Below are 24351 nucleotides of genomic sequence, written 5' to 3' on the forward strand. Positions count from 1 at the left end.
GGTTAGGAAGGGTCACAAAAGAATTGACTCCATCTCCATATCGAGCATCAGCATGTAACATGAAATTAACTGCACTGTAGAAGATCTTGCTGATAAACAGGGAAAATATCTCATTATTGGGAATTCACCAGCCTATAAAATGCAAACATCTTCCTTATAATACTAACAAATATTCGTATAATTACTAATGTATTTTTATGTAGCATTTGTATTCTTCCTGTATTTGTCTAAATGTCTATATATATGAGATGGTACACCTGGCTCAAAGGGGAAACAGGAGTCAGTAGGGCTCATTGAAAGAGGTTTAACCTAGATTTAAAGAGGGAAAAAGACAAAATCAAGCTCATTAGAGAAAAGTCTGGAAGAGGCACACCAGTATTTGAGGAAGTGTTTTAGCAAGGTCCTTTACTCTGTCGTCTCACTGGAGGTAGAGGATGGAGAGCCATGTGGTGGCAAAGACTGCAAAGTGAGTTTTTGATGTGTTAGAAATTGTGGAAACATAGGAAAACTATGGCATAGTTGTCAGCATGAAGACATGTGGGATGACTTCCACAGCTGGAGTGCTGCAATGGATTGCTATAAACTCTTCACAAAGGATAAGCAGGAGTGTGGGGTAGGCCTGTATGTTAAGAAGTGAAATACCTACATCACAATGGTAAAAATCAGAAAATTAAAGAATATAAAATTAAAAGGAAAAAAAATTCCAGATATGATTTAGCTGCTTCACAATGTGTTTAAAAGTATGTTCGTGCTTTTTGAGAGTGTCTGAGTTCTCAAAATACAAGAAAACATGTCCCTTGTCAGAGGTCATGAGATTCAAATCATGTATTTACCAGCTCAAGTATGTTCACTCCATAAAGGTTATGAAAATTTCTTGTAAAATAATAAAAGTATCTCATATAATTGATTCTTTTCATTGTTTCATAAAATGGCTTTGTTTGATTGCAGGAGACTTTATACTGAATTTTCATTACCTACTTCTGAACAATTTACACAGGGATTGAGACAGTATTGAGCTAATGAGTTAGAATTTATATTGAGCCTTAACTGTCTTCCTGAAGTAACTAGGGAAAGAAAATCATGGCAATAATGGAGTATTTTTCATTATAAACTATGTTGTACAGCTTTTACAATCAGGTTTTTAATAGATCTAGAGAAATTAAATTGGACTTCTACCAACTTCTGTGCTCTTGTCATCCAATGGAAATGATGTTAAAATATGTCAAGACTAATGGGTTTATCCCCTTTCTACTCAAGTAAGAAGGAGGTGGTGTCATTCCTGTTGTTTTTCAGGCTCTGTTGTTCACTAAGAAGTAGGATATATGTAAAAAAACATTCAGAAATATGCACTTTGCTGTAAACCATAATTGCTAAATAGAAACTGAGCATAGATTAAATACATCTTGACTTGTGTTATCCTAAAGTCCCTATCAAGAGATGCTCACTTGAAAATAGTAGACATTTTCAAAGTCAGGAGGTTGAAATTGTGCTCTGCATGGAAAAGGAAGCAATCATATATTGCTGATGGGTATATTAATACTGCTGAGAATGCATGCATATATCCATATTTATTAATATATTCAAACATTGTTTATTGATTGTGTATGGTAAATAAACTCATACAGTGAGTGTATAGATTACTGTGTATGCATAAACATACCTACACTGCATCTCAGCATTATATGTAAGTACACACCAAGAATAATATATTTTGTCAGGTTGGAAGATTTTAACCTTTTCATTGCCTATAAATATACAAATTAATAATTACATATTAATTATTATTGTCCTTCACATAGAGGGTATCATATTGTCCTTAAATTGTATTTTATTTGATTCTGTGGTTATTTTTTATGAGGAAGTCTGCAATAGTGAAAAAGGATGTTTCTCAAATAAATGAGTACTCTCAGTACTTGTTTGTCTGCATTGTTCTTTGCTGTTAGTCTGTTGCACTACCAGAAGACTGCAAGAATTAGTGTAATCCCTTACATTTTAATTAATAATATGAAATAAAAATTGAATATACAAAGTAGACTCATCAGCCAACCATATATGCATGCATGTTGGTGCCCTCAATAAATTAAAATTTTAGTTACTTCATGTAATGTTTATTTATTCACAAATACAGGATGCAATATAACTGTAGTTTAAATTTTAATTAGCATAACAGGACATTTTTTTCTGTTAGACATTTTGCAGGCAAAAATATTCTCTCACTTATAAAAAAAATGCCTTATATAGTTTTACTTTCTAATTATTGGAAAAGTGTATGTAAAATATACACAAAACACAGACTTTATGTGAATGAGCATGACTCTAATACTTTTAGGTTTGTGTGCTTAACATTAAAAAGTTATTCTTACATACCTCTTTCAGAGGGTGGGAAAAAACCCCCATCCCTAAAGTCCTTCCCCCAGCCCACATATTAAAAGAAGAAAATCTAAAAAATTGCCACCTACAAAAAAAGTCAGAATCCTGGCCTTGCTTCCAAATTCAGAAATTGAAAATTTGGAGTCTTCATTCATCCAAATAATATATATTCATTCCCCACAGGCAGCAGTGATGGTTCTTGGGATAAAGAAAAACTTCAGTCTCCCCCCACCCAAGGATCACAGGCCTCTGTTAACCACCCCAACTTGCCTGGACAGCATAATGTTCCAGTTAGTCATCCTCTCAACCCTCTTCAACAGAACCACCTTCTGCCAAATGGTATGGGTTGACATCATTCAGCACTAACATCAGCAGTTTTCTAGTTCCTGTTTCTCTTTTTTTTGTGTTTGTATAAATAGGCAATGAAAAAATCAAGGCTGTGCGGAATACTGGAATACTTCCTTTAAAATATTAAGCAGAGGAAGTGGAGACAGTAAAGAACAAATACGTATGCAATAAAATTGGTACTTAAAATAACTGCTAACCTGTGCATCAGTGGCATAATGATGCATTGCTAAGGCGCCTTACAGCAGATATCAAAAACTATAATAAATAGCCATTGCTAAGCAGTGATATCATACATTACACACGTAGGAGCAAACTAAGAAGTCTAATAGCCTCTCCTTGTGGCTAGAAACCCTTCATGGTTGCTAGTGATTCACCCATGCATCTCCCAGAAGAGAACTGACATAGAGCTGTTTTTTCCTGCAATGTGAACCATCTTGTCACCCATCACTTGAATACTGTCCATCAGGAGAAAAAGAAGACAGTGCTTGAAAAAAGATGCATAAACCTAATTCCCTGTTTTTCCTCCCAGCAGGGTTGGAACTTCCTTTCATGATGATGCCCCACCCTCTGATTCCTGTGAGCCTACCTCCAGCCTCTGTCACGATGGCAATGAGCCAGATGAACCACCTCAGCACCATCGCCAACATGGCAGCAGCAGCACAAGTGCAGAGCCCTCCATCCAGAGTGGAGACATCTGTTATTAAGGTAACTATAGAACAAACCAAAACAAAAAGCACCAAACTGTAGCCCACTCCCAACCATCATAAATATTTTGAAGGTGTAGAGAGGTGTCAGCTGTTCTAAGGTAACCCATAGAGTCACAAGAAAACTAAATGCAGTGACTCAGAGCACAACAGGCTATCTTTTCAGTTTCCATCCCTCTCTCTAAATCAGTATTAAAGCAACACTCAGGCTGAAGCATTTTCATATGCAGCTTTGTGATTTCTCATATTTCATAGTCTGTAATCTAATGACAATGTTCCTTGAAATATCAAGGAAAAATTAATGTTTTCTTAAATTAGAAGGGATTGTTCTTCCATCTTTAAAATCTAAGCATTTGAACTGAAATGCTGTAAGTTATCTGGAGAAGGCTGGTAAGTTTGATACTTCACCTGTGCAGAACCTAAATTTGCCAAATCCCAGAACAAATTAGAATGACGTAGCACAGAACTGACCCAAAAATCTGCAGGCCAGAGCTGTAGTATTATAAAGATATCTCAAAAATATCTGATATCTGAACTTGCCTATCTGTTTTAGTTTTTGTTTGTGGTCTTTAATTAAATTAATCTGGTTATAGAGGCATTTACCAGAGGCAATGGAGTATTTTCTTCTTCTTGTTACTGAAGGTGATCTGTTTTCATTTTAAAGGCATTTAATTTTAAACAAATTTTCTGTGTTACTACTAGATAATTATGATTTGATCTTTATTCCGATATCTACATTTTGCCTCTTATCCTTCTTTAGTTCTAATACATGAGAAACAGAAAGAAGTACACCAAATTTTTTGCTTTTACAAATGTATCTTAGAAATAGACATGCAAAGGCAAGGCCATGTGGTTTTTCAGGGCTGTGTTGGAAATCTGTCTATTCATGCAATTCCTTTGGCAAAAATTAGGTAAACTTAGAATCTCTTGGACCTTCAAATCAGAAGTTAGAAAAATTTTGAAATTCATGATGATTTAGGCAGAGAGAAGAGGTCTAACTTTATTAAGACATTCAACACACTGATGCACCTTTCTCTAACTTAACAAGCACAGAATCACAAAGAACTGTTCAGTTAAAAGTCAACAAATCTATGCTTTCATTGACTTAGGAAAATGCGATCTGATGCCCTAATTTAGTCACATACACTTCCAAATGTAAGGTCTTCTTTGGGGGCCTTCAGTGGCATCCCTTTCTCACCTTTGTTGACATGAGGAGTTAAGATATGGTTTGAGAAGAATTATTTTTTTAGGTGGTATGTCAAAAGACTAGATCCCACCCTAATTTCCATCTTGCCAGTATCTTGGGAATATAAACTGCTAACTAACTGTTTTGCACCTTTATTTTTCTATCTTTACTTGATAGGTATTTAGCCGGAGTTACATGATACTAATGTTCTCTGGAACACACATGGCCCTTTGATTAATTCTAAATTTATTTTCTTAATTGGAACAGTGACCACTGGTACTAAAGTGGTATCTAAAAAATGAAGATTGGGATGGCACACATGCTAAATGACACCTGACATATGAATTACTGTGTCAACAAAACTTTGTTTTCATTATTTTCATGCTATTTTCCCTCCTTTCATTTTTCTATGAGCTCTTTGGTTTTATATGCAGGAGTATAAAATTTGGCCTTCATGAGCATTGGTAACCTTCTGTTTCTAACCTTTGTCAAGCTGATTCCTAGCTTGTAAAGTTGATTTACAAGCTAGTTGTAGCTATTAAAATTGTCTAAGTTACCATGGCGTACATTAAATGTATCTAAGGGTGCATATCCCAGTGTGACTCTGATCTTTGTCTCCAGTTACCAAAATCAGGTACATTTGAGTACAACATATCTCATAGGCCATGTAAAAATGGTTTCCTTTTGTGGAAAGAAGGTCCTGCTCTGTTCATAGGTCTAACCCCATTATGGGAACGTTACTGGACCCAGGATGCACTTAACTGAGAGGTATTTTTGACTTGTGATCTAAACCTGTCTAGCAGGTTTAAAACTCTTGACTCTGAAAGGGAGACACTGTCATCATGTAACTGTGTATATTAACTCTAGGCAGTCCCATACCAGATAATTTTCCTTATCCTGGAGGTCCTTTACTTCTTAACAAGTTCGTTTTTGTAACTCATCTAGTTTCTCTAGCAGAGATAGGTTCCCTATAATATAGGGGAAGACCTTGAAAGTACCTAGCAATTTAGTCTCTCTGAAACATTCTATCAGCACATTGTAACTGGAAAACCATAATTTCTTTCTAAAATCCTGCTTATTTAGGCATTTGTTTGTATTAATAATCACCAGTATGTATCTCTGTCATTTTTGAAAATTCAGCTCTCATATTCATGCTAATTAAATATTCATTGTAGCTGCCAACTTTTGCATAACTCCTGGCATGACATCCTGTGCAAGTTATTTGACAAACCAGGTTTCATGTTCCCATCTGGTTTGCACATAACCATAATTTAAAAATATGTGGATTTCAATGAAATGTTTTTAAATGACCAAATTAACCTAAGTTCTCTTTAGAAACGTGTGCGCATCTAAGGATGAAATACACATTTCTTTGAAGTTTGCACAAGTAAGCTAAGGGTTTTGGCTCATTTATGTAGATCATGATGGAGACATTACCAAGTGCTGCCTTGACTTCTTCAGTTGAGGCCTGTGACATTGCTCACATTGCATTTCTACTATAAGTGAATCCATAAACTCAAGTTTTAATCTGTCACTCAAAACTCCTAAAGGTAAGATCTTGCAGCACATAGTTATTTCAATAATACTGTAAGGGTAAGGAACTTACTCTTTCCTACTCATTCCTTCAGCCCTATTGTGGTACAGCACACATCTAAATTTATGTCCTCTGTTATTATCTATTGCAGATGGATATAGTCATGTGGATAGAGGTAGCACAGCCAAGTAATTATGTTCCTATTTTTTAATACTGCACAGTATTGAAACATAAACCCCAGCAACTTAAAAGCATGAGGTCATTGTTAGGGGATTTTCTTCCCATGAGAATGGACATAATGTCACTGGCAATTTACCTGTTCTTCTCTGGGCATAGTCAGAGGCTGTGATTTTAATGTCCATTGAATTATATGCACTGAGAAGTTGAGAAGGAAACTGTAATCAGCGTACTTCTTGAACCTTGCACTGGCAATGTAATGTTTATGAATAATAACTTATACTGCAATCAAAATAAATATCTTCAAGAATAAATGTAAGTGAGAAGGTCAAACCCCTTTTTTCTTTGTTTTTACAGGAATGGATAAATAGTGCAGTTACTCTCTTTCATGAAACTGTTTATTATTAGAATTATAGCTTCCAGTTTTTTTACTGCTGTATTTTCAGACATCTTGGTTTTGTTTTCATTATGGTTTGACTTTTTTTTTTAACCCTAATATTACTGAAATATTTTCTCCTCTGTATCAGTGTTTCCACAAATTGCTTTGAAAAGTTTTTGGAACACTCATCTCATAGTTTGTAGTTGTAACCTGAAATGGCAGCATAGATTTGAAATTAGAGACCAGTGTAAGCTCTGCTTGAAAGTTAGAGGGCCTGTGAGAAATTTCTAGTCTGAAAAGTAAATCAATAGTAACCATATCTAATTAAATAACAAAGAACAAAATTAAGTCTTAGAAAATCTGAGTCTTCAGATTATGAACAACCAGGTTCATTGGATAGAAGAATTGCCTTTGTGAACAGTGCCACAGTAGGTGACTTGCTGACCTTTCCTTCCAATTCACCGAGTTCACAGCTAGAGCTGTTATCTTTAAACTCACAGAGCTTCAAATGCCTTTCTATTACTGGGCAATATTTCATTTCTTCACGATAAGAAGTTGGAATAAAGCTGAGATCATGTACTAACTAAACATTTTATCCTGCTATGTTCAGGAGATGAGACAAAGACAAAATTACAAGGGAAGCCTTACAAAGCAACACCTTAGATTTGGCAGTGAACTCTGAGCTCTAAAATCTTCAGAATTATATTTCAGAAGAGTGTTGTGCCCTTTCAAACATGAGACGAACATTAGATGTCTTTTTGTAATGGAATGTTTAGATATATGAGTTGGATGAATAAGAGGAGAGCAACAACAAGCAGGGACAGCAGATTGTGACAACAATGAATTGCAGTGAGTGTGACAGCTGTGACCTGGGGATGCTTTAGACATGAAGTGGCTTTCATCACCTGCCCATGGTTTCAAAGGCTCAGCTTGTTAGCAGTTTCACTACATCAATTTTTTTCACTCAGCAGAAAGATATATAGAAATATACGGGACATACCTTATATTAATAGCAACTTGAAATTACATTGTAAAAGTTAGAACAGAGCAGCATCATCTCAGAATCGAAAAATGCAATTTATCCATATGTACTAATACTTATAGAAATAATTAAGAATAAAACAGAAGAAACCAATATCTCCAGCTGAAAAAGTGAAGACAGCAGTGACACAGTAGTTTTCCACAGCATAATGAATACATCAGACTAAATTTTGCTAATTCCCTCACATATATCACAGCACTGGTTGTGTTACACTACTTTATAACCTTTTTGGTGTCTATATATATATAGATAGATATATTCCTGAGATCCAATAGCAGAAATTTCCTGTTAACTTATTTAACAAAGGTAGCTGCTGACAGATTTTATTATTTGGAATAACTCTGTTTATAGGACTATTCTGACATGAAATTTTATGTTAGCATTCATTCACTTTTTCATTTTTCATTGGCAATATGTGTGTTCCTGTTGATGTAATTTAATGTTCCTATCTTTTTTTTCTTTTTGCCTATAATAGATGAGCTCAGTTGGTCAGAGCCCGGTGCTAGTAACACCAAGGTCATGGGTTCAATCTCCATATTCATTCAAGGACATTCACTCAAGAGTTGGACATGATGATCCTTCTGGGTCCCTTCCAACTCAGACTCGTGTGTTTCTGTGACTATTTCCCAAAAAGTCCAAATAATAGCTAAAGAGAAGAAGTACGTCACTGCCATATAGAAATGGCTGAACAGAGTACATTTTAATGTCTCATGTCAGACTGGTGGTGAGCAAGTTCAGAGAGCATACCTGAAAGGAAACAGACTCTAAGAGGAAAATGGGCAAGTTCACTTTACTGATCTGAATCCCAAATCCTGAATCCTGTGTTGAATGCAAAAGTTTTCTAGGGTCATTTCTGTGCCTTACAGTAAAAGTATTATGCAGACAGAGGCAGCATTTCTGTGAAGCTGGATATGCTGTACTCATTTTATAGAGAGGCAATGAGAACGAAATTGATTGTATTCCAGATTGGCAGAAACACCCTTTTTCTATGCCTAACCTGAAAAACACCTGACTTTTCAGATACCCTGCTATTTTTAGAGACATTTGTGCATTCAGAATAGAAATTTTAACATTACTTTAAAGTGATTTTTTAGAATGTGTGAAAGTGCAAGAATAGGGAAGCTACTTTAATTTCCTCTTTATCTGATACATGAAGTATGATCAAGTTTTCTTCTTTATGTAAAAAGAAATTTGATTTAGAGCATTTAAATAGTAAAATGCAATTGGTCTACAATAAATGTTTTAGAATAAAAAGAGGACTATCAGCCCCTAAAACATCTACTTTTACATGTTAAGAAACCAAACGTGAAAATTGTAATATACCTATAAAGTTTGAAGTGTAATGTAAATCAAATAACACTTAATTTTCTTTTATCATGGCTGCAGAGAATATGATGTCTTATTTGTAGGAACTTTACCATAATGGAGAAAATCTCCACATTAAAATAACTTATATATATGCACACTTTTTTTCATTTAGAATGAGTAGATCTTAGGTCAAAGTATAGTTGACCTTCTTTATTATGGCTTAACCATCTTTATATTAGAGGACACTGTGTCCCAATTCATTAATTAGTTCTATCTATATGATTAATTTTATTTATTTTAGCTTGTAATACAGTTTTTATATAATGACCTTAGAGGATGCTGACTATATATGTTAGGCTATAACTTGGAATAATGTATTTTTATTTAATAATGTGGGATCCTCTTATTTCTTTTATCATGCATGTTTCTGAGGTGCAGTTTGAAGCTAATAGCAGCCATATGAATTAATTTGTGGCATGTAAAATAGGTATCTACTCATGACACAGAGAGGGTAGTACAAATTTTATGTCTGGAAATTTGAATGTTCACATGAACTTTATGCAAAATGGCCATGGGGCCAGGTACAAGGTCTGAGATTCATTTTGTTGACTTCTAGGGCATAATACATTGGATCTATTTTAGATAGTTACTTTAGAGTGAGGTGAGTTGTACCTTGGAAATGTAAACGTGGGTGACAAATGAGCCTAGGGTGACTAGTTGTGATGCAGATATTTGACATCTAGTCAGATGAATTCTTGGTGTTTGACTGGATGTGTGGTTTGGATTTACTTTGGGGGTGAATTCCTAGTGGTGCTTCTTAAGCTTACTTGTCAAGTAAGTCTAGATTTTCAAAAGAGGAGGGAAAACACTTAAAAAACCAGAAAGTGGGTCCAGTTTGCTGATAAGAAGTTAGTAATACAATTTGAACAGAGTTTCCTGTATGCCTGTATATTTGAATCTTGCATAGGGGGGTTTTGTATATCTTAGAAGGATATTTCATTTGTTAGAACAAATTTTCATTTAGAAGGTAAAACGAAGCTCTTTCTTGTGTTGATAGTGATCTACTTTGTTTGTTTGCTTGCTTGTTTTTAATCTCTGTAATGGTCCAATCCTATGACATTCACTTCCTGACTAGGTCACTGTACTTTATGTGCTGCTCATGATTTCCAAGCATTAGATCTCTTGTTGTGGAAGTACTGTTAAAGGATTACTTGGAAGTCTCCTGTTTGGTTTCCTGTCAATTAACTCCTGCTGTAATAATACTGTAGAAAACAGGACACTAAAATTCAAGCCATTTCAGTCTTTTTGTCTGTTTTTCTCTTTCTTCATTTTATGTTTTCAGTGTTCTTGTGGTGGGAACAGCAAAGTAGGTACAATGAAAAATTGCAGCAGTAAAAAGTAAACTGGAAATCAAATAAGTTCAATTGGTCCAAAAGACAAAAAAGTTCAAAGTATTTGCAAAGAGAGAAAATGTCTTATGTAAGTGTCATTGATTATTTTCTTCATAAGCAAAACACCCAAGATTTAAAATAATAGTGCAGTTAATGACAATACAAAACATATGAACTCCTGACTTTTGGTTGGGGTTAGAAGTGGATCTGTAAGAACAAGGTGAGAAACATGTCATGTGCATCAGTGTGATGTTAGCAAGATCTTTAGTAAGCCAGTGAAAGTGTGCACATAAGGAAATAGAAATAAAATTTTGTGGCATTCAGTCGGTTTGATAACATGCATATAGAAGTGACTGAGGAAGTTAGGAAATAATTATTAGTCCAGTTAATTTTGCTGTTCTAAAGTCTAAATGTTAATTTAGAATGCCATAGTGTCTTTGACTAAAGTGCAATGAAAAAGTAAAACTGTAAAAGCAAAATATCCTGTTTGCAAAAAATACAAAAGGTACTCCAAATAACTAATTCCTTTCACTTATTCAGCTAAAGCAATGTCAAATTAAATGTGACATTTTAAAAGAAAGTTATTCCTGGAACACATCTAACACAAGTTCAAAATAAGTCAGTAAGGAACTGAAAAAAGAAATCTGTGTTTTGATCACTTTTAAAAGAGATTATTATAATTCTACCACCAGAAATCCTTGGAAGCCAGGTTAGAAATAATATAAACTACTCCTTGTTGTGACCCACCCCAAAAGCTGAGGGTAACACAGGATTCTTTTTAATAGATTCCTTGGGGCAGATTAGACTAAATTGTTTGAGTCATTAACTAGTCCAGTCTCTCACACTCCTGATGGAAAGATGCTGCTGAATATTATTATTATTATTACTGTGTGAAACAGTTTGTGTCATGTATACTTTCACTAGCATAAGTTAGGTTGTCCAGGGACACTGTGGCTGCCCCATCCCTGGCAGTGTTCAACACCAGGTCAGAAGGGGCTCTGGGCGACCTGGTCTAGTGGACAGTGCCTCTGCCTGTGGCACGTAGGTTGGAACTAGATGGTTGGAACTTTAAACATCTCTTCCAATCCAAACCATTCCATAAGTTACATAAACTATGAAATGTATGACTTTGAAAATGAATTACTTTATCCTCTGCACTTCAGTGACTTAAAGCACAAACATCCTTTAAAAAGTTTGTTCAATACTGTAGAGCATCAAGACAACTGAACAGTTAAAAAAATTATATGCCTCTAGAGCAAGACTTAATTGTATGTGTAGAGTTCATTTCATGACTGAAATTAAAGGATGACTAAACCCAAGAGAAGAGTCTTATGGTGAAGTAAACTAGAAAAAGTAAAAAGCTGAGACTAAATACCTGTAGGAAAGAAATAGGCAGGAAGTGAAGACTGTGCATGCAAACCCAGTTTGGTTATTGGAAGAATGCATATTCAAACTTTGTCAGAAAGGGTTAAGAATTTTGTTACGAAGGAACAAGAATGGAAAAGAATAAAGAATATTTGTGGGAAAACTGAGGTGGTGACAACCTAGAAGACACCACTTACTTTTATGTTCTCTTAGGAGCAGAAGGATTATTCCTACATACATTATCTGAAATGTCTTCAATACTGATACCACTGCTAAACTCCATCAACTTTGGGTTTTGGTATATTTTGAAGAAGGCTTTTGATAATGAAGCAAGTCTCAAACAGTGAAAACATGCTGCTGGAGCAGAAGTAAAATAAGCAAAAAAAGGAATGAATATTGAATAACTAATTTTGTGACTCAGTTATAGGACAAAGACATACGATATAGGGAAGAAAGTATTTCTGGTCTTCTGTGTACCATTACTGATGTATCAAGATAATTATTTTTTTTAAAAGTTACTTAGAAGTAACTTTCAGGATGAGATTTTACAGTGTTTGCCTATTTGAGAAATGTAGAAAAAAGTTGATAAACACATAAAGACTCTTCTGTTTTACTTGGAGAGACCAAGACAGTGTGATTTTGTGAATGATATGTAGTATTCTGAAACAACACTGGAGTGATTAAAATCTCTGATAATTAAAATCTTTTACATGTTCTTTACAGTATAAAATAAAATAGTGTCGCAGGAATAAGTCTGTTATTTAAGAAATGGACTTTATATTGAGGGTATGTAACTTGTAATGTCAGTAGAGTAAGAGTACAAGAAAGGGCATTACAGTTCCCTGGAGTGAAAACTTCTTTGTGGCAGGAACATTTTTGGAGGAGGTAAATGTCAGATTCTTAAATGCTTAGGATTCATGATTTGGATCAAATTGTAAAAAGCACCAAGATAAGGAATGCATCAAATAAGGTTCTTAAGAGTTTGTTGCCCATTGCTTAGTATAGCCTCTGCTACCTAATTGAGAGTCTTAACAATTCTGAAGTGTTGGTTGACCATAAGCAAAATTGCTGCATATTACCTAAATTTATTACCTAAATTGTTCATGCTACTTTTTACCAGTGAGTATCTGCAGGAAGAAATAAGGATGCAAAAAATGAAAAAAAAAAAAAAGCAAAGGAAGGTTATACACCAGATTCTCTAGAAAGATCTACTTGTGGGTGTAGGTAAGTTTTAGGGAAAATACTGGGCAGTGGACAGAATTCTAGGTGATTCCTTTTGCCAGGATTATAAGGCAGTAAATTCTGTTCTTCACTGGTTCAGGTAGAGTAACTTATACAAAAGTGGCATCCTGCAGAAGTGACAAAATAGGTCTGATCTGCATTATTTAGTAGGATGTATTTTTAAACATTTCCTTTTTTGAAAAATTTTTAAGTGAAATCTAAAGTGAAGTTAATATTTTGCCACAAACCAAGTTAATATTTTCTACACAAAATCTCTGGTAAGGAAGACATATTGATATTCCAGCACCATTAGTTTATCACTAGGGCTTTTTTAGAGCTACAGAGTATTTCAATTTATTATTAGTAGCATTTCCATTTGCTATTGCAGTGAATTTGTTAAAGAAAAAAAATTGCTATAGACTAGATTGTGGATTGTGGAATTATGAAGCAAGTATATAAAAAAATAGTTAAGGCACTAAACTGATCTATTTTGCATTTCTGTATAGTTCAGTCCCATGTTTTATTGGAATTAAAGGGTATTTTACAAATGAATTGATAAAGCCAAGATATGTAGTTTTCTCATGGATTTTGTCTATGTCATATTATATGAGAATAAAACTCATTATCTGTTTTGTTTGTACAGTAATTATATTTTGTTGTCCTGTGCATTCCTTTTGCTCGCTCCATCTCATAATACGTGCTGTAAAAGCACACATAAATAAATAGGATAAACAAATTAAGCTGTTTAAATAAATTAATTTACTCTGCAGCTCTGTATTCAAATCTTATGTGCTCACTGGATTTCATTTTAATGAAACCCTTCTAAGAACAATACATTGTATGCCAAACAGTGAAATTATATATTAAATGAATGATTAAATATACTGTGTTCCAATTTATATCAAATCTGTACGCTGTGCATGCTTAAATCCTTCTAAATCTAAAGAAATGAATCTTCTACATTCTGAAAACATCTGCATTATAATCCTCCTCTTGAATACCCAGTTCATGGACATATAAACACAATCAAAGTCATAATAAGCCTAGAGCTATGATGCAGTTAAGCTATCCCCATCAATGTTTTTGACTTAAAAACCTAAGACTATTAAAGTAGAATCTACTTAAATGTCTGGAAACATTGCTCTAAAAAATCTCCTCCCACTCCATCAATACGCCCATTGAATCCCTTTGCAATCAGAATCTCAAGTTCAGCTTTTTGGTTTTTTTTTATGAAACTTACCTGGAACAAATCTACTGATTGCTATAGATGGGGACGTCACAAAATTTCTTGGGAGTGCATTCAGAGAAATAAATGTTTATCTAGTGATTGTGTATAATAAAATAATGACTGCTCCAAAAGAACTTTACAGTGTGAGGAATGTATTGCTCTTTTCAAGAAAATGTTACGCATTTTCAACAGCAAGTTTTCTTTTGTGTTATTAAATGCATATTAATTGTATTATTTCATCTCCCATTCAACAGCAGGATGATACAAGTAAAGAAAATAAAAACAAAAAACAAAAGCAGAACATTTTAAGTAGTCCAGAAGGCAGTTAAAAGCCTAATAGGAGAAGAAGTGCTCACATTGCATACTAAAATGTTATGTCTAATATCCTAAAGTTGCCAAGTTTCCTTTGAGAACGCTCTGCAAATCCTGGAAACCTCAACAGGTGAATGAATAGGTTGTAATTTAGGCAGGAGATTCAGTTTAGGGAAGTGATGTTTGGAAACAGAGGCTTGGTTTAACATTGCCATTCTTTTGCAATGACTTTTTGTGTGCTCTAGGAACGTGTTCCAGACAGCCCTTCTCCTGCTCCTTCTCTGGAAGAGGGCCGAAGACCTGGCAGCCATCCGTCCTCTCATCGAAGCAGCAGCGTGTCCAGCTCTCCTGCAAGGACCGAGAGCTCTTCAGACAGAATCCGTAGGTCCCATTCTGCTCCTTCTCACCACTTTAAATTTGATTAGGTGCAGCTTGTTTTTCTAATCAAAATGCCCTCGTCTTAAATAGATCTCATACGTATCATGTTCAGAAGTTCAGCTGCAATAACTATCTCCCAACATTATGTTCCCCAGTTTATGGTATCATAATATCTGATGCTACATTAACAGGTACTGATATAAACTGCCATCATGTCATATTAAACATAAAGATATGAGCAATGAAATACAGAATTGCAGGCGGGAAGCAATTTGCTAGATTAGTTTTAGAACTGAATATATAGTGTAAACATTTTTAAAAGAAATTGAATTTTATTTAATCTGGTTACTCTGTTTTGGTTTCTAAATTGAATCTGACTTCATAAGCAATATTTTACAAGGTAGAATTGCTTGGTAAAGAGAAGAGTTGGGTTAAATCAATTAAAAATATGCATACTTTATAAATTTTTTAAATATAAAATTTTGTAATGGTGAGAAATATGATAGAAAGAATATTATCACCTCATAGTTCACAGGGGGCAGAGAGAAATTAAACTGTGGTATCCCAGAGTGATACCATTTTTATCAAGGTTCTATATACAGGATGTAAATTATGTGGCAAAGACTCTGAATTCTGTGATATTCCAGTTCAGCAATGGAAATTAAGATTTTTAATGCATGCTATTTTATCAATATGTATTTAAATTCATATTACACTTGTCTATTCCCTTTAATACTGCTCTGTTGCAGATTTTTTTGCTTTTAAATCATCTTTCCACAGAGGAATTTGTCAGTAGGTGAGCCTGGAGGATTTGGCACGCACATAGGCAGCCATGAAATAGCTGTATGAAATAGGTGGCCGTATTGATTAGATGCAACACGTGTCCTTTAGGCTGCTTCTTTTCAGGCTCTCTGCAGACTCGGGAAGCTGACTCTTCATTGACCTTCAGATGAGAGATCTTTCATTAGTGTGTGATGAAAAATGACTTACCAAAGAAAAGAAATGAGGCCTGACTATGACAAGCTGAAAATTCTGTTTTCTTATCACCTGGACAATTCAGAGAGCAGATTAAATTGGCATCCCATATACTGTGACCTATCTATTTCCCCAGGCTCGACCCACAAGCCTTTCATTATATTTTCTTTCCATTGTCCAGCTGTGGAGGGGGAGTGATGGAGCAGCTTTGGTGGTCACCTGGTGTCCAGCCAGGATCAACCCACTACAGACTTCATGAGTAAAGCTCAGAAAAAAACCCTAACAAATGTGGATTTTAATTTTTTTTCTTAATTGATTGAATAGTATATTTGTTTGCAACCAATGAAGGCCTTTTCCATTGTTCTCTAAAAAAAAAAACACCAACAAACCCACAAGCGCCAAAAATCTAAATTGAGAGATATTTGTTTTTGCTGAGGAATGTCTCTTGTTTTTTAAAAAAGAAGTTGTACTGCTCAGCTTACTCCATAATTTACAAGCAGAAAGGAGTGAGACCTTTGCATATTTTTTTCTTCCTTGTGCATAACAGAGTTCCTTAAGTAGTGGATCACTTCAGTAACTTATTTATTTATAAGATAATTCTTTTCTATCCTATCTAATTTGTTAACATCACACCTGATTGTTAAGTACATTTTTGTGGTGCCAGCCAGAATAAGATGATTACTACAGGAATATTGTTTCCATTAAAAAAAACAAAAAAACAAAAAAAACAAAACCCAAAAAAACCCCCCAAAAAAACCCAAAAAAACCAAATCACAAAAACTTTATTAAAAATGGCATAAACCTCTTGGGAATACGATTTTTCAGGACAAAGCACAGAAATATAAACTACCTAATATGAGTTTCTGAGGTGTATTTGAGACTCATGAAGGTCTCTGTGAGAGCTGCTGGACAGAGCTTTTCAACCTGATGAGAAAATCAGCAATTCTAATGTTGCACAGTATATATGGAAAATCAGTGTATATCATCTTAAAAGCCATAATGCTTCATTGAAGGAAGTTATTAGAGACTGCATATTGGGAATGCTGGTACTCGAGAATTTTTGTACAACTAACTAAAAAAAATGGATCAGTAATAATGTTATGTAGAACCTTTTATGCTTTTCTGGTTTGCTTTATTTTTGCATTTCAATTCTTGTTAAATAAGCAAGAACAAATTTGCAAATCTCCAACTTTATCCAAAGTTACTGAACTTTCTTTTTAAAAATAATTGTTTTAAACTAGAAGTAACAGGAAGAAACTTTCCCTCCATGTGGATCCTGATAGCACTAATTAGGGAACTTTGTGTTTGTTAGAGTTCTTGTATAATTAAGAAGAAAACTGTGTAAAATAAGTGAAAAGTGTGTTGTTAATATGATGGCTGATTTCTTTCTGCCTGCACTTGTGTCTAGCAGCTGTCCATCAGAACGGGCTCTCTATGAACCAAATGCTGATGGGGTTGTCACCTAATGTCCTGCCTGGACCTAAGGAGGGTGATTTGGCTGGTCATGATGTGGGACATGAGACAAAAAGAATACACATTGAGAAAGGTAATATGAATATTATGATTCTACTGCTTCAGTGTAAAACAAGTGTTGTCAATGTAGCTAAATATTATAATTGTGGGTTTTAATTTTTTAATTGGAATTTTTGTTTAGTTGGATTTTTTTCCAGTTTTTCAAATTAAATTGTAACGGGATGATAGCTTTCATTATACTTTTACTTTGTCATCTCCAAGATTAATAAGTGATATTTATATGAGGGAGAAATTTCATAAATATTGCAAAGTAGGATGATTGAAAAACTGTTTTACATTATTATTATGACTCTGACCCCTCTGCAACACTGTTTAGGTATTAAGTTTCTGTCTCCGTCCAGTTGACTTTAATGACCTACTTCCCAGAGGGACTGAGCACCGTGAAAATTAGTCCATGTGTGCAAAAAGGAAAAAGGCTAATACCAAGCCATTAAATTAGGGAATTGCATAAAATGAGGCTGGTATACATTATATAATGGGATTTAAATTTAATTGAGTATATGACCAAAGTGTTTGATCTAGGTGAATAGTCCACATGCACTTATGCTGATTATGACACCATTTCATCTCTGCTGGCATTCAAAGTGAAGTTTCTGTTCAGGGCTCTTTCAGGGGATTTTGGTGGGGTGGTGGTGGAATTTTGAAAGGTGCATTTTAGGTTTTATTTGCTTAATATATGTGAATTTTAAGTCTTATAGACTAGAAACATTTTGTTTAAACAGAGGGTGAAAATGCAATGCATGCTTTGAAAAAATAAATTCTTTAAGCATACCAGAACAATCAGTTCTTTGAGCACAAAGGGAGAAAAAGTGAAAGGTATGGTAAACAGGCATTGAAACAGAGCTGTAGAAACTGCTGTAGTTATGAAAATTTTAGAATAAGACATTTTGTGAACATGTTTTAATAGCTCTGATACCTTCTCTGTCTTGTGTTTGAACACTGAGATATGAAAAAGAATTAAAACCTGGACAATTCTATTCTGGACAGGTGGTGTTTTTAATAAGATTACCAGAAAAATTAATGGAAACAACATTTCTTTTATATAAACCATTTAGTTTGGTTCATTGCACACACAACCTGTTTTAGCTTACACTATGCCCTCACTCAGCCTCTGCAAATTGTATCCCTGCTGTGAAGTATGATGTGATCAAATAGGTTTGTTTTGAATTTCCATAAATGATTTTATTTCAGCCTTTGAAGTTACTTGTTTAAGTGTAATCTGACTGGTAAGTGCTGCAAAGAGAAGTACATATTGAGAATTGCAACTACTTTTGCATGTCATTCAGTTTTTTTAAAGGTTTTTTTTTTATTATTACGTTATCACAAATGTATTTTGCCAGTTTCTGCAAGATCTGTTCTCAGTAAAACTGCTGAGAATTCTCTTTTTTCCTCAGTCCTTGTTTAGGTCAAACCTCCTATTTTTTTTGGTTCTTTTTTCCCTGCTCTGTTCCAGCCTACTGAATTAATGGTAAATATTCATGGGCTATCTAGATTGATAGGGGTTACTAAATTAAAAATTGTTTTCTGTCATGACTACATTTATCATGTCTCTCATATCAATCTTGTAACTTTAGTACTAATCTAATCTGTATTAAAACAAGTGATTTGACTTACAGATATTTGTGGAGATAGTAATTATCTACTTTTGTCACTGTGAGCTTGCAATCAGATTTTGAAACTGTTTTACCTTTGTAAATCAGTCAGGCTGTGACCATATTTAAAAATGCAAACACATACATGTAGGTGGTGGCACTTTTGTTGTTGAAACCCAATCAACTTCATCAGCTGATTTGAAAAAAGAGAAAGAAAAGAAAAAAAAGAAAAGAAAAGAAAAGAAAAGAAAAGAAAAGAAAAGAAAAGAAAAGAAAAGAAAAGAAACCAGAAGTTCTAAATAAGTATCGTGAAGCATTTAAAAGTTAATGTGTTTTCTTTTAAACCGCTTTTGTTGGCAGAAATCTACTAGCTGCAACTAAAATGGCTTTTAATTGAACCTGGGAGAACCTAGGAAATTCTCACTAGTAAAGAAGGCCTTGTCTTTTCTCTTCTTTTCTCCTCTTCCATTAAAAAAAATGAAAATATGAAAAATCTCTAAAGTGATCTGAAATCAGGGGAAGTTTATTTACAGTCAACAGATCATTTAAAGGGAGAACAAAGTTATAACAGAGGCTACTGGTCAACATACCAAATTTTGAATGTCAGAGGGGTGAATCATTTGTTTGACCTGATCTGTGAGCTGGATACAGGAGAGAAAATGCCATTTACCTGTTAGAAACATAGTAAAAAGGAAGTAATTTACCCAGTCTACGCAACATGGTGTAATAATTTAGGAACAGTTCATTGACATTGGAAAACTGTATAAGTCTTTCAGAGATCATATGTATTTTTATTCAAAATTCAGAAAGAATTTCTATTAATGACAAAAGTTATTTTATTTTATTGGAGTGGTTTAAACTACCAGTAAAAAGCCATTGTGCAGTTTTGTTTGTTTGTTTCTTTTGTTTGCCTTTAGACCGTCTTCAAAATCCGTTTTCAGGTTCAGCTATGCGGAGTTCTGAGTGGAGTCAGGTTGTTATTATGACACCAACAATCAAATGAGGTTCTATGGATCTGTCTGCTAAAACTGGAAAGTTTACATCAGGCTCTGGGTCATTTTTTTTTGCAGGAAAACTGGAAGAGTTTCTGTTCTCAATGACCATGTGTAAAACACTGGTGTTGGGGACATTTTCCAGCTGCGTAATTCAGGTGTGCAGCTTTGCTGCATCCTAACTTCCTGGATCAAGACCCAGTGTACACATCTGAAGTTCCAGTCATTCCCTGAATTCCGTAAGAAGAAGACTTAGGTTTGCTAAGGTTATGTTTTGGTCCAGCCAGGTTCCTACTCTGGATTAGGGAGCATTGCAGGAGATACTGCAGAGAACTTCTGCCTCACAGTTCAAACATAACTCAAGATAGCATTATCTGTATGACAGGAGGTCAGTTATCCTAAATTTCCAAGGTTTTTTTTGCTTATTAAATGATAGCAGCTTTTCCAGTTTTACTGAAAGCAGGCTGTAGAACTGCAAAAGAGAATGTTCTGGGAAGCATGAGGTAAGTTTAAGAACACAGTGTTAGTTCAATTGCTTGACAGCCAAACCCAAGTATCTAATTTTGTAATCTGTAATTACAGATTATTTGATGATGCACACTGGGTTTTATTACGTCAGATTCAACAAAAAGGGCTTACGTGAAGTATGGGAGTCATATTAAAAAAGATCCATTCAGTTTTTTATGTAAAGATAAGACTTTAAGTCTTTTCAGGTAAAGTTAAGTTTCTATGATGCAGAGTTTGCTCTAGATAGTCCCTCAGTTTTGGTGAGGTATATTTCATCACTTATCCTGCTTAGCTTACATATGATGTCCTGCAGATCTCCTAGTGTGAAGTTGTGAGAAGCACATTTTTGGTGGTTTTATGGACCTGAATACCTTTTCAGCTCTTCAATAATGTTATCTGTTAAGCATGGATGTAGCATAAGAAAGAGGAAGTAGTGGAGAACCTAAAGACTAGACTGCTGAATCCTGATCCTCTTTTTTTGCTCATTGATCTGAAGTGTTTCAAGGAAAGAGAGTTCAAAACAACCGCTGGCTTAAAAGTCAAACACACCCTCCTTCGAGATGAGGAGCCTAATTCCCTCTAGGCAAAAGAGAGAATTGAACTTGTGACACATTTCCTGAGCAGTATCCTTAATCACTGTGCTTTTTGTAAAAGAAGGAAGTTTATTTTAACATCATCCCTTTACCCATACGATCTGGACTCGAGTTGTATTGGGTATGCAAGTGTAATTTATAACTTAGTCCTACTGAAAAGGGTTTGTCTATTTACTAGCTCCAGGTAGCTGCATATGATTTTTTTGGGTGATGCTAAGTGATGTTGGAGGCAGCAGCTGCTCGTAGCACCCTTTAACTGGTACCTGCCTAGCAATACCCACTCTGTACTCTATGAAGGAATTTAAGACTCAGCTCACTTCAGCCCAAGATTCCCTTATGGGGGACAACCACTGATGTTAGTTGTTTTAACACCAAATTTAGACACTTAAGTGTTTTATTGGATCTGGCCTTAGGGCATCAGATTAGAATTTTCTGTCTGCATCAATTTATATTTTTTTAGATAGACACCAACAGTAAATGAAGCCTGAATGTCATGCTTACATTTTAAATTCAATATGTTATTTGAGGTGCTATGGGAAGGACACTCTCTTGCTGAAAATATTCATGCTGTTTTCTATAGCAAAATATAAAATATTCACCATGTTCACAAAAGAAGTTAAACTATTCCTTTCAGAAGAGCTTTTAATGATATTAATGGAAATTCTGCAAGTAATTTTCAGATAATCAACAATAACTGCTTCTTGACTGTGATAGAGTCAATTAAGGTATAACTTTATCAAATCCACATATTAAAAAGTCCCAGAGTTTGTCTTTCTTTTTATTTTATGTACCCTTGTAGAGACAGGAGTAGTCTTAGACCTTTGACTAATATTTTATAAAAGAGAATATTAAAATTTCAAAGTATTGTCAGTATAAAATGGAAAATAATTTAAATATTCCAACATTACAATTGGATTTTTCTGTTAGCATTCATATGTCAAAGAGGTAACTAATGAAAGATATGTCATCCTATACAGTTAGATATTCGTTCTGAATTGTCAGTGGTAAATTCTCTTAAAATGTATGTACAATGTAAATATAACATGCTTATTCACCTTAACAAATACAGAAACACATATGAGTATGTTTTTATAAATACGAATTACTCAAAAGAAGTTTTAGGATCAAAAAAATTCTCTTCTACCTGAGCTGTTCTCTAGTAAAGTCAGCAAACAAGTGATCCAGAACTTTTCTTAAATTCTGTTTCTGGTCTGTGTTATGAGTTTAGTTAGTTCTCTGAGAAAACCCTTTTTTAAGGCGAGTACCTACCAGCTGATGTAGAGAGTAATTTTTTATTTGCAGTTCTGCTGCCCCGCTGTTTGTGTAAATGAATTTTGTCTGTTCACTTTTGTATACACACACACAAATACTTATGCAGTATATTTATTTTACTGAATATTGCATTTTAAGGTAACAAAAAGGATATTAATGTACATTGATGAGTTTCTACATGCCAGTGCATTTACTTTTAACACATTTTAAGTCTACATTCTCAGTTAACATCTTAAATCTTATCTATTAAATCTTAATAGATTAGTTTTTTAAGTCCTTAAGATACTGAGTTCATGCTTTCTACATCACCTAGGACTTCTCAAACCTTTAGAAGGTAGTTTTCATATTTTTAACATATGACAGATAATGTAATAAAGATCTGATAAATTAAAGGTGTGATAAAGCCAATATCACCAAGATAACCTTTCTGTACTCTGGTTGTTGGTGTATCTTTTCATTCAGCCCAAGAGGCTCAGGAATTTTAGAAGTACATTAAAAGCTATTTCAGTTAATGGACTAGAAAGGCGAAAAATGAAATTGGAAATTTTTCTTAATGGATTGGTTTTTGCTAAGAAGCTGGAAAATGTGGTTTTTTTGTTACATAGAAAACATAGCAGCCTTTCATGTTATTGAAAAGGATATCAATAGTATGTGTAGGCAGGAAGGGGTGCAAAGGCAGTACAAACTTCTGAAAGCTTTTTTTTTAGTGCAAATAATTGGATAAAATTATTTCTATAGACTCTCATCAAGTCATCCTCCAATGACATACCTCTGCAGACTTGTTTGCTACTAGGGGCCTTTATTCTTCTGGGGTAGTAGTAGTTTTGTCACATTTTGTGTGAGATTTGCTGTACGTTTTTCTCTTGATGGACATGTGCACATCACTTCCAAAACATCCCAGGCTAACTAGGCTCAATGTAGACCAATTGCACATATGCACACTGCCCATGATATATTTATGGTGACTCACATGAATCTTGGACATATCTGATTTTCTGAATAGGCTCATATGAGTTATATGTGCACAAAATCTGATGTATTTTCAATCTATTGAAACAGCTCTGCATGTACAGTTCTTCTGTGTCTTGTGCCCCAGACGGTTCTTAAAGGTACTTTATTCTTTTGTTTCTTCCCCTCCACCTTTCTTTTCAATGGTCGTTATGTGTCCTTCATGCAATAGACCTTAGAATGGTCTTTATAATTTCTTTATGATATTTATTATGTATATAGCGAAGAGTACCTATAAACCCCTTTGAAATAATTTGTGTGCTCATTTTCATTTTTTAAAATGAAGTCTTAAATGAAAAATGTAATGGTGATTGATAAGATGTTAGAAAGAATCTTTTTATCATGCTACCACATTGCAGTTTTTAAATCATCAGTTCTCTTAGACTTTACTTCTAGGAAAAATATGTTACAGGGAATGAAGGTAAAGAAGGTATGGCATCCCACTATGGAGGTGTATGTTCCATAGCACCATGAGGGTGATCAAAAATGGCTCTGTTTCTCTAAAGTAGTTATTTCTTGTTTTCCTTTTCTCAGGAGAACAAAAAGATACATTGTGTATCTAGCTGCTCTAGAATTGAATTCTGAAGACATTAAGAAACACTCAATTGTTTCATGAATTTAAAGAAAATATAGAGTCATACTTGTTCTTCCTGAAAACTCACATAAGTGAATGCTCTGGCTTAATGGAAATTTATCTACTAGGCTTTATTTGTACCACTTTATCCTTGTGGTTACTGTTACAGAAAAGAGAGCTCACAGCAAAATTTTAAGAATGTCTTCCACTTGAGACTACTTGAAGGCACTACTTCAAAAGTGCTAATAACCTGCTGTGAAATTGGTTTTAAGTTTTATCCAAGTTGTTCAAAATACCCCAAAAAGTCAGTTTTGAAAAGCCTTAGCTGAGAATTGCAGCATAGATATAGATTATAATTTCTT

At 34.4% G+C, this 24351-nt stretch overlaps 1 protein-coding gene across 7 annotated transcripts in view; it reads left to right on the top strand.

The window, feature by feature from the left end:
* Nucleotides 1-24351, top strand: part of DACH1 (dachshund family transcription factor 1) — a 348123-nt gene that overhangs the window by 230847 nt on the left and 92925 nt on the right. For 2 of the 7 annotated variants that reach the window (XM_085058499.1, XM_085058517.1), the window contains exons 4-7: nucleotides 2554-2709; nucleotides 3251-3423; nucleotides 14811-14946; nucleotides 17327-17464. In XM_085058499.1, the coding sequence (XP_084914625.1) occupies nucleotides 2554-2709; nucleotides 3251-3423; nucleotides 14811-14946; nucleotides 17327-17464 (603 nt within the window). Of the gene's footprint in view, nucleotides 1-2553; nucleotides 2710-3247; nucleotides 3424-14810; nucleotides 14947-17326; nucleotides 17465-24351 lie in introns of all 7 variants that reach the window. The other 5 variants (XM_085058548.1, XM_085058556.1, XM_085058508.1 and 2 more) reach the window with 4 other exon arrangements.

The sequence above is a fragment of the Lichenostomus cassidix genome, chromosome 1, assembly GCF_008360975.1.
Source record: "Lichenostomus cassidix isolate B80296 chromosome 1, HeHo_3.0, whole genome shotgun sequence".
In the NCBI taxonomy this organism is placed as follows: Eukaryota; Metazoa; Chordata; class Aves; order Passeriformes; family Meliphagidae; genus Lichenostomus; species Lichenostomus cassidix.